Consider the following 13,209-nt stretch of genomic DNA (forward strand, 5'->3'; position numbering starts at 1 on the left):
TCTGTGATAGCCACATATTGGGAATAAGGTATTTTAATGTAAACTTCACGGACTTTTTAAGCTTCAGTATCATTAAAGTTCCCCCCCCCCCCCCCCCCCCCAACTTAAGTTTTGCTCCTCAATTCATGTTGTTGTTCTTAACTCAGTGTTTTATAAAGCCATAATCACTCAAAAAACCCAACCCCAAACATGTTGATTTGTCAATTCTGAGATTACAATATGGATATCATTAATGTACCTAAAAAAAGAACTGTATCACTTCTAGACAGAAATACTAGGAAATCTTCAAGAAACACAAAAGGATGCGGTCTGGATATTCATAAAAGCTAACTTCAGAAATAGGCTCCTCTCTGAATCATCCCTGACAGAGCTTGCATTCTCCCTCACGAGATGCCTCACCTCTACTGGGTGAGAGGAGATTAATCTGCATAAATTTATCTACGTGAAAACTATTCTTAAATCAAACCATCATCATGACATTCAGAGAAGGTGATAAACAGGTGGAAATTGGACACAGGAAAGAAAAACTTCTGCTAAAGTGTCTCTAAAGATTTCTAGGAACAAAATTTGCAGTCGATATATACATTTGAATTCTAAGAACGTAATAGGGCTTATGGATTTAGAAAACAGTTTCTTTTAACACCCATATAAGATACCTTAAGGGTGAATATAAAAAACTGAATATAAAGATCCTTTAAAGATACAGCTTGATTTCTCCAATGTACAGATCTGTCTTCTAAAGACCTCAACTAAGAAAAAAATATTTTAATGCCCTTTATACTTAAGTTGAGCCAAAGCCCACAGCTCCAATGGTTACCAAGACCGAAGCACTGTGAAAAGAGGTATATATATATATAAAATGATCCATCCTGTAAAAACAGATCCACAATATGAAAAACTGATAGTCATTTCTATTAGATTAAGAATTATCTGAGTATTGCATCATAACATACTGAGCAAATGTAATAAGCCTAGTTAAACAGAAACATTGATGCTAATTAGAAACAGGATCTCCCAAAAATAAACTGCAACTTTAGTATTTCAGGCATCATCCAACCATAAGGAAAATCTGAAATGTAACAAAATTATATTCAGAAAAAAAAAACCTATCACAAAGATATGAAGAGTTCAGAAAACTCCCATGAAATGAAAAACTACATTTAGTTTTTTCATGGATATACCAGGCAGATGAGAGGAAAATGCAGTTTATGGCTAACATAGCAAACAGAAACACTTTTCTAGGCATTTATGTGTTCTTTTTTAGGCCTCTGATTTTCACTTCAGAAGAGAAGCAGTTACAACCATCTTTTACTACTTGCCTTATTTTTCTTAGCAGAGTGTGAAAAGGTCTGAAGAGTTCAGACATATCTTCTGGTTTATGGTCCAAGTTTAATGGTCCCTCGGAGTAGACGACAAGGCCACTGTAGTTCAAACACATGCACGAACACACACAAAAATGAAAATTTCATTACACAGAGCATCTACTGAATAAGGAGTCAAAATCAACTGTACGTAAACATTAGAATTACACTCAAGTTACATATTGTTATCTTATTTTTGTCTTATTCACCCACAGTTAGAATTAAATGCTATTTAAAGCAAAAAGAAAGAGATCCCCTCCCCTCTGTCCACCCCCCTAAACCATGGGAGAAAAAGCAATGGAAGCATAGGAGAAAGAACATACATTTACTTCATTACTGCAGCTGACCCATTAAAAAAAATAAAATAAGAAACTGATTATCAAGTAAGTTGGGGAAAGTCCACTGACTTGAGAGAGATTGCAAATGGCTTCTTCTTTCCAGTCTAAATAATTTCTAGGTAAGATAGTTGACTCTTGAGCTCCTATTTTTCTACCTCTAAGATAAATACAACCTGGTATTAACATGTGGTAAAAAAGAAAACACATTTTCTAAATCACATAAAACACATTTTGATAGTACCATGCTTCTAAATCAACTCAGCACTTGTAGAAATTTCCCTGGAAAGACGTTAGTTCATGATCCTGAAAGCCTCTGTGTACTTCACTGGAGATATCGCAATAGTTCCCCCTGACTGAATCACTGCTGCCCAAACCTGTCTGTGTCAGGGATTAAACAAAATTCACTTTCTTCACCATTATCTGCTGCATCATATTGCACTGTCTCAGAGTGGATTCCACCCACACCAGGCACCACTCTGCTTAAAAATGTTTAATCCTCTGCCCACTGCAAAAACAACGTATGTTTCTCAAAGGCAAATGGATCATACGTTCTCACACTTGAGATCACATATTTTAGCCAGACCATTTTCCCCTTCCTGCCCTCACCTTGGGTAACCAAGAGATGCCTGTATCTTAAAGCTATGTTCCTTTTCTTACACTCAAATTACATGTTGCTTCAGAGTATTGTAGCTACTCTGCATCCAAATAATCCAGAGTAATGGGGACCCTCAGCTGACTAACAAGACTGTTGATGTCTTTTGCTCACTGGCTGTTCACCAGCAAGCACCCTGCATGACCACCAAAGGCTCTCCAAGACACAGCAGCAAAGCTGATGTCACAAGTTATATGAATCCCACTGAATTATTAAAAAAAAAAGGGACAACTTACACTCTGATTACCATCTGGGAAATACTGCTCTTTTTCTTCTGCTTATAAACCCAGAGTCTGGCTCATGCCCTGGTATCAGGATAGTACCGTGGTCTCCCATCAGGCTGGAAGATGGCCATCAGAAAGTTCAGAATTGTCAGGATAACAGAGGGTCCAAGAAATTCGACTACTAAACTTGATCAACATTGCTTTGGGGACTGGGATTTTCAGGGCAGAAGCAGGGAAAGGGGAGAAGTGGAGAGAGAGAAAGAAGTCGCTTCTTTTGCGAGTCACCTTTTTTTTTTTGGTGGTTTAAGACAAATTATCCTGTTACCACGGTTACACACTTATTTTTTTTGTAAGCTTTCTGAGCTTCAACAAGCAGGCTGCCACGAAGCGAAGTAGTTATTGCTGACTCATGTACTAATGTTCTGCCTAAAAAAATGTTACTTCTTTGCTGAGTGGAAGCTCGAGGCTGCTCTCACTGAACTTTTAGCTGGTACAAAATCACCATTCCCTTGGGAATTTCCAGGTATAGTTCACTTTCCCTAGCGCTTAACTTGCAGAAGAAATGAAAAAAAAAAAAGAGGGCTAGAGCACTACAAAAAAAGATTATGAAGAGGCCTGTGTATATATATATATGACCTTTGAAAGTTCTGAATCAAAGTTTGAATATAGTTGTACCATGAAAAGAATTAAAAATTGGAAAAAAAGTGTCTTAATATTTCCTACTAGGTTCAAAGTTCACTGACACCTGTTAACACACTAGGCAACAAGCCATATAATGTGCATGGTAAACTGATGTCTGAAAAGAAACCTTAGACAAAAATTACTCTGAAAAGTATTCCTTAAATCTTTGCTACTAGAAGACTGAGGGGATCCTGTACTTCTCCTTGCTCCAGACCCATTCTTCTCATTAAGACACAACAGAACAACAGCATGGCAACTTTAAGTTGCACCTATCTTGTGTTTAAAGGCTTCTCCTTTCATAGTCCAAATAAAAGGCTTCCATTTCTTCCAGACAACACGATATCTGGATAGTGTAGTTTTTCTGTGGAACTTCACATGGCAGTGATTTATTTTCAAATCACCGTATACTTTGGAGCAGTTAAACTTTTTTCTTTTCTGCCTCTCTGTCCTCCTTTGTAATTCAGGATTGATATGGCGTGTTTTCCAGAGAGCCCTTGGTTTTCCAGTTAGTCACGATGTATTCCTTCTTCATTGTGTTTCCAGCAGCTTCAAACTGAGTTCTCGCATTCCCGTTGTCTTTTGATAATCAGATTATTACTGTTATTATTTTCAGAATGACAGTTACAGATAATATCCTATTTAACAGGAACAATGGGCCACAGGGATTTCCTGAGGAGAAGCATATTACACTCAGGATTTGAGGTTTCTTATTTCCCTCAATTATAGTACTTATATTAGCTAACTTTAAAACATTCACAATGGTAAAATATTAAAAATATGCTGGCTTTACTCCAGATAAACTGTTGTCTTATTAAATCATGAAGACTCATTAGGAAAAATGCATCTGAATTGTTCAATAGTGCAAAAACCGCACAAAGCAAGAAAACCTGTTTTAATTTAGTTGTCTTGAGTGGTCAAGACAGGGCACAAATCTACACCTAAGTTATACATGTTAATACTTTCCTTGAAAAAGATTTAAGCCTAACTCAGTGGCCACAATGCAGTTTGTCATGACAATTCCTTTTGAACCTAGACTCATTAAGAAAAATACACAATTCCTATTGAAAATTGTTGGTTTTCAAGACTTGTATCCTTAGGTCATATTACTGAGTAACAAAATATCTGCTTTCAAAAAATATTTCTGACAACATGACATTCTATAGACTGATCTTCTTAATTCTCCCCCCCCACCCCCCCTTTCTGGAGGATGACTGATCAATTGTTCCAGGTTCCTGCCTTCTATATTTAGAGTTCTACCTTCTCTTTTCTTTTTTTCTCTTGATAGTCTACATGAAACCGGTAATGATTTAAAAAACAAAACAAAACACACAAAACATAATCCTCTGATTTTTTTAAAGAAAGTACAAGCAAACTCAGGTGAAAAAAAGTATGCCAAAATTCTGAACAAAGTTTTTGAAATCTTCAATAAGTCTTTAAGTGAGGCAGAGTGGAGAGTAGTTAAAAAAAATTACTTACCATACAATGGCTAATCTTGGAATTGTAAACATTAAAGCCGGTTCATAGTCATCTATCATATCTTGAGTGAGGTATCCAAGCCTTAAGGCTCTAAGCAGAAGAATGAAATTATTTAGTAAGAGATCAAACTCTTGAAGAATACATTTCAATAGGAAAAAATTTGAAAAATACTGTTAAGCCAAACCAAATTGACAGTATGTAACTCATGAACTATTCTTGTACAATCTAAACCACTACGTATATAACAATGCTGTAGTCTCTGCTTTAAAAAAATACTAAGACAAAAAAAAAAAATCTTTAAACACTTAAAGCTTTTATAGCCATCCAAAACCAAAATAATTTTTATGCCATTTTCCCTTTTTATTTACTATTTCATGTCAAGCTTCAGCCTGTTACTGAAAACCACTGGCGCTTAGAGTTTTTCAACTAAAAGAAAAATCTTTGAAGTAATAGGGGAAAGTATTTGGTTTCACTTTCAAATAAAACTTGCTATAATCGTCTAGGTCAACCTCCCCTAGACTAACAAACCAAACTAAATAAAACAAACCAGTTCTATACAGCAACTATTAGTGAAGTCTAAGGATTTAATATTTAGGGGACACTTCATTGTCCTCTAATAACTTTTTGGATATCTTAAGCCCCTTTTAGACTGAAATACAATTTGTTTAGGATTTTCACTTGGCTATGTTTTCCAGGTTTCTTCACAATTTCTTAATTTCCTCATAAGTTTCATAACACCCTCAAATTTCTTCTCCTATTTGTCCATATCAGCGCATAAGGTAACACTCAAAACTGCACACTAGTCCCACTGAGATCTGACTGGTCCCAAAAAGAATGGAAATAACTTTTTCTTATTCCTTGTCAGTAGTTGTCTTGCCAATACTGCTGTTGGTGGACAACAAAACAAACACAAAGCAAGCACTGCTTTGTACTAACAGTAGATGGACTCATCAGTGCATGGCCCACTCTCACCCCCTGTTCTTTCCTACAGTCCACTGCCAGATTATCCAAAGCTGTAAATGAGAAACCATCTTTTTCCTCTTACTGGGCAAATATGTGCATACGTAGTAGCTCTGACTGATGGAAGGTATTTCCTGCTACTTCTTGTGACCATTCTGAGTTGTAATTCTGTCTTTTAAAATGCTTGAACACCTCTGATCTTAGTGTCATCTACACACTGTGGCAGTGTGCTCTGTACTCCTCCATTCCTTAATGAAAGTATCAACCACACCAGACCCAGGGTCCTGCTTCACAAGTTCTCCTAATATGACAGTAAAACCAACGCTTATTCCAAGTGCATTTTACAGTCAATTGGTCTCTAATAATTTCACCCAGACTACATTTCACTAGTTTCCTTTTGAGAAGAGTGTTGCACTGCTCAAAACCTCACTAAAGCTGGGGATTTCACATACTGTTCTTCTCTACTGCCCACCTGCTAGGCTAGTTACTCTATCACAGGGGAAAAAAAAAGAACAGTTGTTCAACACATTACATTCCAAACAAATTCACATTTTTCTTATCACCTTATACTCCTAAAAGAGCTTATGAATTGCTGGATTTTTTTTTTTAACATCATCTCTTCATACATACAGAGTCAAGCTCCAGTTGTCTAAGATTTTTAAGAGCCTTAACAAGTTCTTTATGGTAATCACTAGAGGTTCACAGATGATTTAAATAACCTCCCCATGTACTCTTGCATGAAATATCATTAAGTCTTGATGCCTTAAACAGATTTAGCTCATTTAAATGCTTAGTCTTCATTTATACATCTATAACTAGGCATACCAACAATATTGTTGTTTTTGGATTATAAACTTGGGGGGGGGTGGGGCGGTGGTCTAGAAAATGAAAAAACATAGGCTTGTGCCTGGCAAGCATGCTTAATGTTTTTTAACTTTGTACTTAGATAATTACTAGAAAAACAAAACACCTGGTGTTTTATAATGCTTCTTAAAGACTACAGTTAAAGTATTTCTGCAAAAGCTCAGACTGAAAGTAAACACAGAAATGAAAATCTAGTACTTAACTAAAATGCTTACCTCTCCACAGTTTCACAGAAAAGTACGATTACCTCTTGCTGTACATAATATTCTTTTGGAGACTTCACAGGTACCATAGCCGACACATAACTACAAAGATTATAAAATAATGTACTACTGTTTTACATGCTTTAACAAATCAGATTATCAAAAAAACAAACCTAGGACAAATCATCTTAGAAACATAACCTTTCCTGTACCATTTTGTATTTATTTTGACAGCACTCACTATGAAAATTGTGCAGTGTAAGAATTCATAAGAAATGCAGCCAATTTACTTATTGCAGATTGAGGCAGTGGAACTCAGTAGTAATTTGTAAGTCTAATTACGCACATCTAGCAACTGGAACTCCATACTGTGTGGCACAAGGAGCTAGGTCCTAGAAGGATCTTTACTGCTGCATCTTGAAGATAGAATAGTTTACTCTGCATTTCTTTAAGAAAAAAACCTGACCAAACCGCACATTTTATCTAGAAAGGTTTTCCCTGAAATTATATTAGTGAAATTCAGTTAGCCAGCAGAGACAATTTAGGAGACTTAAATGTTGGCCTCATTTCTGTGTGGAATTACATGCAAAAGCACTAATTCACAAGGCAAGAAACACAGGTAAAAGTAAGTGGTTTTCTGTCACCGTATTACTTAATCAGTCATTTGTAGACTACAGGTAACACAGGAAGGGAAAAAGTTGTTTGCAAAACAATGGCAAAGAAAAATGCTGTATGTAGAGTTGGTATGGACAGGTCAGAAACTGTGCACATGCACTGTCAAGAACCAGTTAGTAATCATCATTGGTGTCTGCGCTCAAAGCCACACTTAAAAACATGTTTTTAGCCAATGTTTTCAATGTAACAGTAATGATGTTTTTTTGAATCAGAAATTACTTACCTGAGTAAAATACAAGAGAATAAGTATACTGAGGAAGGGCAAACAGTAATGGGAGACAAGACAGCCTACAGATTATACCCAAGAAAAATTTAACACACTACTCAATTCTAAGAGACCTGTTCTGCTGAAGGTAGGAATGGCTTTATTATATTAGATCCATAGATAATCTTGTCCAGTATCCTCTGTGTAACTATGGCCAGCACCACAAACATCTAATAGACATGCAGGAAGCTGGCTTAAATTCTGAAGCACAATGCAAGATTTGGTCAATGTGACCTTTGATGCAATAAGCAGTTTCTTTTCTCACCCCAAAAGCAGTTATTTTTATTTCTGCTATAAACCTCCATGCCATTTTTCAATCACAAGTTTTTAAATCAGTGAGTTCCTGTGGTTAATTATGGCTTGTGTAAAAGCACTTCCTTCATCAGATTTCAATTTGCCTTCTTAAATTCACTGCGTGCATCTTGCTTTTATCTCTAAGCACAAGAGAACAAAACCTCATAATCTCTAGACTATTTGTTATCATACATATTTTTTTTAATGTCTCTTATTTGTCGCCTTTCCTCCGACAAAGAAAACATTAAGAGAAGAGATTTATGGCTTCCTTTTGTGTCTTGGAAAACCTCCCTCAAATGCCATATGCCAGTATGCAAATGGAAGATTATAGTTTAGTTGAAGAAAGCAAATGTTGATTGCTAAAAAGCTATTTAATTTTCTTTTCATTATTGCTACACTGGAAGGGAAAAAAATCTAACAATAAAACAAATTACTAAAGAATTCAAATACCGTGATAAAAAAAATGACATACTTTTTCCATAAAAAGAAAACAGAACAAAACAGCCAACTTCCAAAAAACCAACAAGCCACACAACAGCTGTAGTAGCCAAGCCAATGCTCACAACGCATTTACTTTGGATCTTTTACCTTAATTCAAATTCAGCAAAAAGGACGTCAAAATGCTTGAGTGAATCTTTCATTTTTTCTGTGTAGAGGTTCAAATCCCTTAAGGCCTGGTCACGAATGATATTTCTAACTTCCTCTAGGCTTCGGGTCAGATCCTTGGCCAACGGCCTCATAGCCATACTCTCAATTTCACGATTCATAATAATTGAACCAGCAGCCAAACACTATGAAATACATTAAGAGAGAAAATATTAATTTTTACAAAGTTACTTTTATGTTTAAAGAAAGCTCAAGATGTATTATTTAATACTTTGAACAAGAGCAGTACTTAGCCCCAATTTGTTGCAAATTATTAAACAAGTGAAAGATCAAGACTGATATGCAGAGTCATAAGCCTTCACATAAAAGGTCAGTGAGCAGCTCAGTCAGGAAGACGTGAGAATGGAGGGGGGGAGGTTCAAGTGCAGGAACCACAGAGCTGAAGGAAGAACTTAAAAAAAGCTCTTCTCCCACAGTTGGGCAATAAGTATTGGTAAGATATATACTCTATGTATGCAAGGATTGCTTGCATAAAAGGGATGTGAATCCAGCTAAAGTACAATCAATGGACTGTTTTGATTCAGGCTGGACTGCTTGATTTTGTAAAATAAATCTATTCCTTACAAAGAGAACAGAAATTCTGCAGCCATGATGCCTTTTGCAGCAAAACTGGTCACACTGGCTATAGGACCAGGGACCCAGCTAGACCAGTATCCTGTCTCCCACAGAAGCCGCAAATTTATTTTATAGGAAAGAACATAAAATCCAGGTCAAAGGGTGATTCTTCCCTTTCAGTTTCTGGAAAGCAGCTATTTAAGAGACTCCTTGCCCCAAGAGTTATACATGGACTCCCTCTGACCAGCTCACAAAGACATTAAAAGTCAATTTTTACTGTAACACTAATATAATTTTTTAAAAATCCTGCTATTAAAACCAAGCTATTTAATAATCTCTGCTGCTAGCTTTATTCCTTTATGGATACATTTGGAAGACAACGAGCACTGATAGAAATCATACTTGCTGTATTAATGGAAATATTTTTATTAACTGAAAATATACAAGGTTGTTCTAGTCTCAAAAGTTCTCATTGTTTTTTCTTTTTTTTTAATCTCCATTTGCAGCTCTGTGTCTCTCCTCTGTGCTCCCCTGAATGGGAGGGATTTCTGCAGCTCTATGGGGGACCTGCAATCCTGGCCCTTGCTCAGCAGCCTGATGCATTGATTTGTGTTTTAAGGGCACTCAGAGATCATGTTCTTACCTCTTATCAGCCAAAGCAGTATTTATGGGAAAGTATGGATAAGGCAAGTCTTACCTGTTGATAGGTACTCTTAGTCTGATAACTCGGAGCGATTGAACTGACAAGGACACATAAGTGTATATTCATAACAGTCCATACAGTCTTCCTTACTACATGAATTTACAGCAGGACAGTGTCTACAGTAGTATGAGTTAGCATTACTTCATCACTGCATGTTACTTTCTCTGAAACCAACAGGTCTCTCCAGCCTGGTAGTTCGATTTGGAGGCAGTAAAAGTTTGATTTGGAAAGAGCAAAAGCATTAGCTGATGTAACACAGTGAATAAAGGGAGACTTTTTTTTCTCCTAGAAAATACTGGCTGTCTCGGTGATTCCCTCAAGCATTTTCCACAATGCAAGGAGAAGTTACTACATTGGCTGGTATTTTTCCTGTTTGTTCGTTGCTGTAATGCCAGTTTGTTAGTCCCTTAGGGTCAGAAAGGATAATGGGATTCATTATGGGATTCACAGGGATTCACTATGGATGGTTACAAAAAGAATTACCCCATCTTCTCCTACCTAACTACGAAGGAAGCACCATTAAGCCAACGTGTCAGACTCTCAGCATTTTAAAACAGAGCACAGCATCACCTGGATGACGGCAGTGAAGGTCACATGATAACAAGAAGCAAAGTTGCTGCTGTTTTTGCTGAGGACAGGATTATAAAGCATTGACTTATCAAATTCATTTTGTAAATTCTACCCCAGACTTCCCTGACTCAGAGGACCCTACAATTAACAACTGTCAAAGAGAGTTTCAGAAACAGAACATATGGAGGCATATTGGACTGAACAAGATAGGAACTATTGATGGAGAGAATGCACCTTAGAGAAAGGATGAACTGGTAGAGAAAAGAATGGGTAATAACAGGAGCCGAAGGATTCCTTCAAATACAGGAGAGGCAAAGCTGAAAACAATAACACAACGTGCTGTTGTGTGGTGGGATGTCTAGACTACTCCCCTGAACTCTCAACAAATCCAGGGTGCTTAAAGTCACCCTCAGTGTCTTCAGGTCTGCTGGCCTAAGTTTATCATTGAAGATGCCACAATTTTTTTTTTTTTTTAGCCAAAAGACATCAGTACTAATGAATAAGTATCTTACATATCACATCCTTTTTCCTGACACTTCAGGCTTCCCTTGGTTAAAATAGTTAAAGCTTATTTACTAAAAAAATCCCTTGTTCCTGCAGGTTGCTGTAGAAGCAGGTCTTTGAGACAAATCAGGTAAGAGAAGAAAAGTGGACTTCAGTGTTTCGCACAGAAACCATTATATTTTTAGCATACACATGAAACAAGTAAGTTATGTGCAACAAATGTCAGCTCAACAAAGTTAGGTATGTTTAATATGAGTTATAGCATAATATAGCCATTAAAATAAAGTCACAACATGCACTTATATTTGTTGGAGATAAAACTTTTATCCTGATAAAATTCCCTCATATATCTTTATTTGTTTCTAAGATTTTCAAAGCATGAGATGCAAGATGACCCATCAGGAAAAAAAAATATTCAAGAATATTAATCTGATGCTAATTCACAAAAGAATAGTTTTTAAGAGGTGGTCATAATGACAGCAGACAATTATGAAAATAAACTGGTATGCTGTTAGCCCAACCAATACTAAAACCATAGTTATAGAATCTTCTTCCACTGAGCATCCAGAACACGTTCTCAAAGATGTTTACTTTGCTGTGTAATTATATATACCATTTTCAGAAAAGTCTCAAGATGTACTTTAAAATTCTGGCTTTATGCCACAAAAAAATTGTCCATTAACCCCAAGTAACAGAAATATGAGAGACTTACTTCTGCTCCAAACCAAAGCTGTCCTGCAAGGTTGTCATGGCGTATTTCCTCTGGAAACTTAACACAAAAGTCTCGGTTGGCCCGTTCATGTGGAATGCATTCATCCATGATTTGATTTATAATGTTCAAAACATTATCCTGAAGCAAAATATAGAATAGCTTATATACTGTTCCAACAGAAATCCCACGAAGTTTTTTCCAACTTAATAGAATTTATTAGTGAGGCACCAACTAATTAAGATAGGAAGTGCAGTATTTAACTCTTACAGTCATCACACACACAGAGAAAACAAAGAGGAGAATACTGCATAGAAAGAAGAGCGGCACTTCTTTCTATGAGCGGCACTTCACTTCTGGTTTTCCCAGTGACTGTTTCTCAGATTCACTGCACTTAACTTTGACTACTTTAGTGGGACTTCTGATGAGGAGGCATGACTTAAAGAGCTCGTTACCTCCAGCTATCCATCTCTAAAGTATCAGTAAATAAACTAGAAGTAAATTAAACTTCTCTCATTTCCTCTCACCAGCCCCAGTGACAGGCACTTCATTCCTCCCAAAAAGAATGCCTGACAGAGTAGCCTGGAGGCATTAGAAATTGAGCTATATTGGGACCACTGGGGTTGAACAGACAAATTCATCCTGGGAATCGGAAGCAGGTAGTTTTCACACTTGAGTCCCCATGGGCAAGGGCTGGCACACATGCCTGCCATCTCACCCCCCGGTCATCCAGGAGGATAAGGGGACACTGCACAAGTTAGAGAGTCTTAATAACTGCTCTGATCTACATCTGCACCAGGACAAAGATCAAAGACCTATAACCAGCTTATTGATATGCAGTAAATAATCTGTATTCATTTATTTGAAAAGATAATTTTCACATACCCCTGCTGGGAACTGCATGGAATTTGATTAACATAATAAAGGTAGATTCAGAGCATGAAAAAGGCTGAGTGCTTTCATTAAAGATGTTTTGTCTGTCTCATGTTTCTTCCACTATTTACAGAATTCATGTTCTGTTTAAAATATTTTTCAAACAAATAAAAACAAATCTGTCTGTATAGACTTGTTTAACAGACAGAATTGCTTTAAGTCTACACTTCACTGTTTTATTTTTCTCTGCATTTAAAAAATAATAGAAGACATGAATTTTGAAGACACCTGCCCCTTTAGTATGTTCCCCACTTAAAAAGACAAAGCCCACTTTAGGTACAAAAAAAGATTCACATTTTCTACAATTTCAGTGCAGACCGCTGTAACTGCTGTTGCCACAAAATAATCTTAACATTAATGCCATAATCATGGTTGTCTTCACCCAAAATAAATAAATAAACCAACCATTGGTAATATTTATTACACATTGGTATAAGGTACTTTATGTGTTAACAAGTAAAACATTTTTACATAAATGTATTTTTTGCAAGTCTGTCATGAGGTAACACATTTCATTTCAATAAAGTTGTTAAAAAACAAACAAACACCACCCCATACATTTAAAACACACTGGCA

At 36.5% G+C, this 13,209-nt stretch overlaps 1 protein-coding gene across 6 annotated transcripts in view; it reads right to left on the reverse strand.

The window, feature by feature from the left end:
- Positions 1–13,209, reverse strand: part of ZFYVE28 (zinc finger FYVE-type containing 28) — a 162,710-nt gene that overhangs the window by 49,035 nt on the left and 100,466 nt on the right. For 3 of the 6 annotated variants that reach the window (XM_072862669.1, XM_072862668.1, XM_072862667.1), the window contains exons 3-7: positions 11,704–11,841; positions 8,582–8,784; positions 6,772–6,861; positions 4,733–4,822; positions 1,320–1,421 (exon numbers count right to left, since the gene is read on the reverse strand). In XM_072862669.1, the coding sequence (XP_072718770.1) occupies positions 1,320–1,421; positions 4,733–4,822; positions 6,772–6,861; positions 8,582–8,784; positions 11,704–11,841 (623 nt within the window). Of the gene's footprint in view, positions 1–1,319; positions 1,422–1,799; positions 1,857–2,587; positions 2,692–3,703; positions 3,926–4,732; positions 4,823–6,771; positions 6,862–8,581; positions 8,785–11,703; positions 11,842–13,209 lie in introns of those variants that run through there. The other 3 variants (XR_012042691.1, XM_072862670.1, XM_072862671.1) reach the window with 3 other exon arrangements.

This window comes from Ciconia boyciana, chromosome 5 (assembly GCF_034638445.1).
Source record: "Ciconia boyciana chromosome 5, ASM3463844v1, whole genome shotgun sequence".
Lineage (NCBI taxonomy): Eukaryota > Metazoa > Chordata > Aves > Ciconiiformes > Ciconiidae > Ciconia > Ciconia boyciana.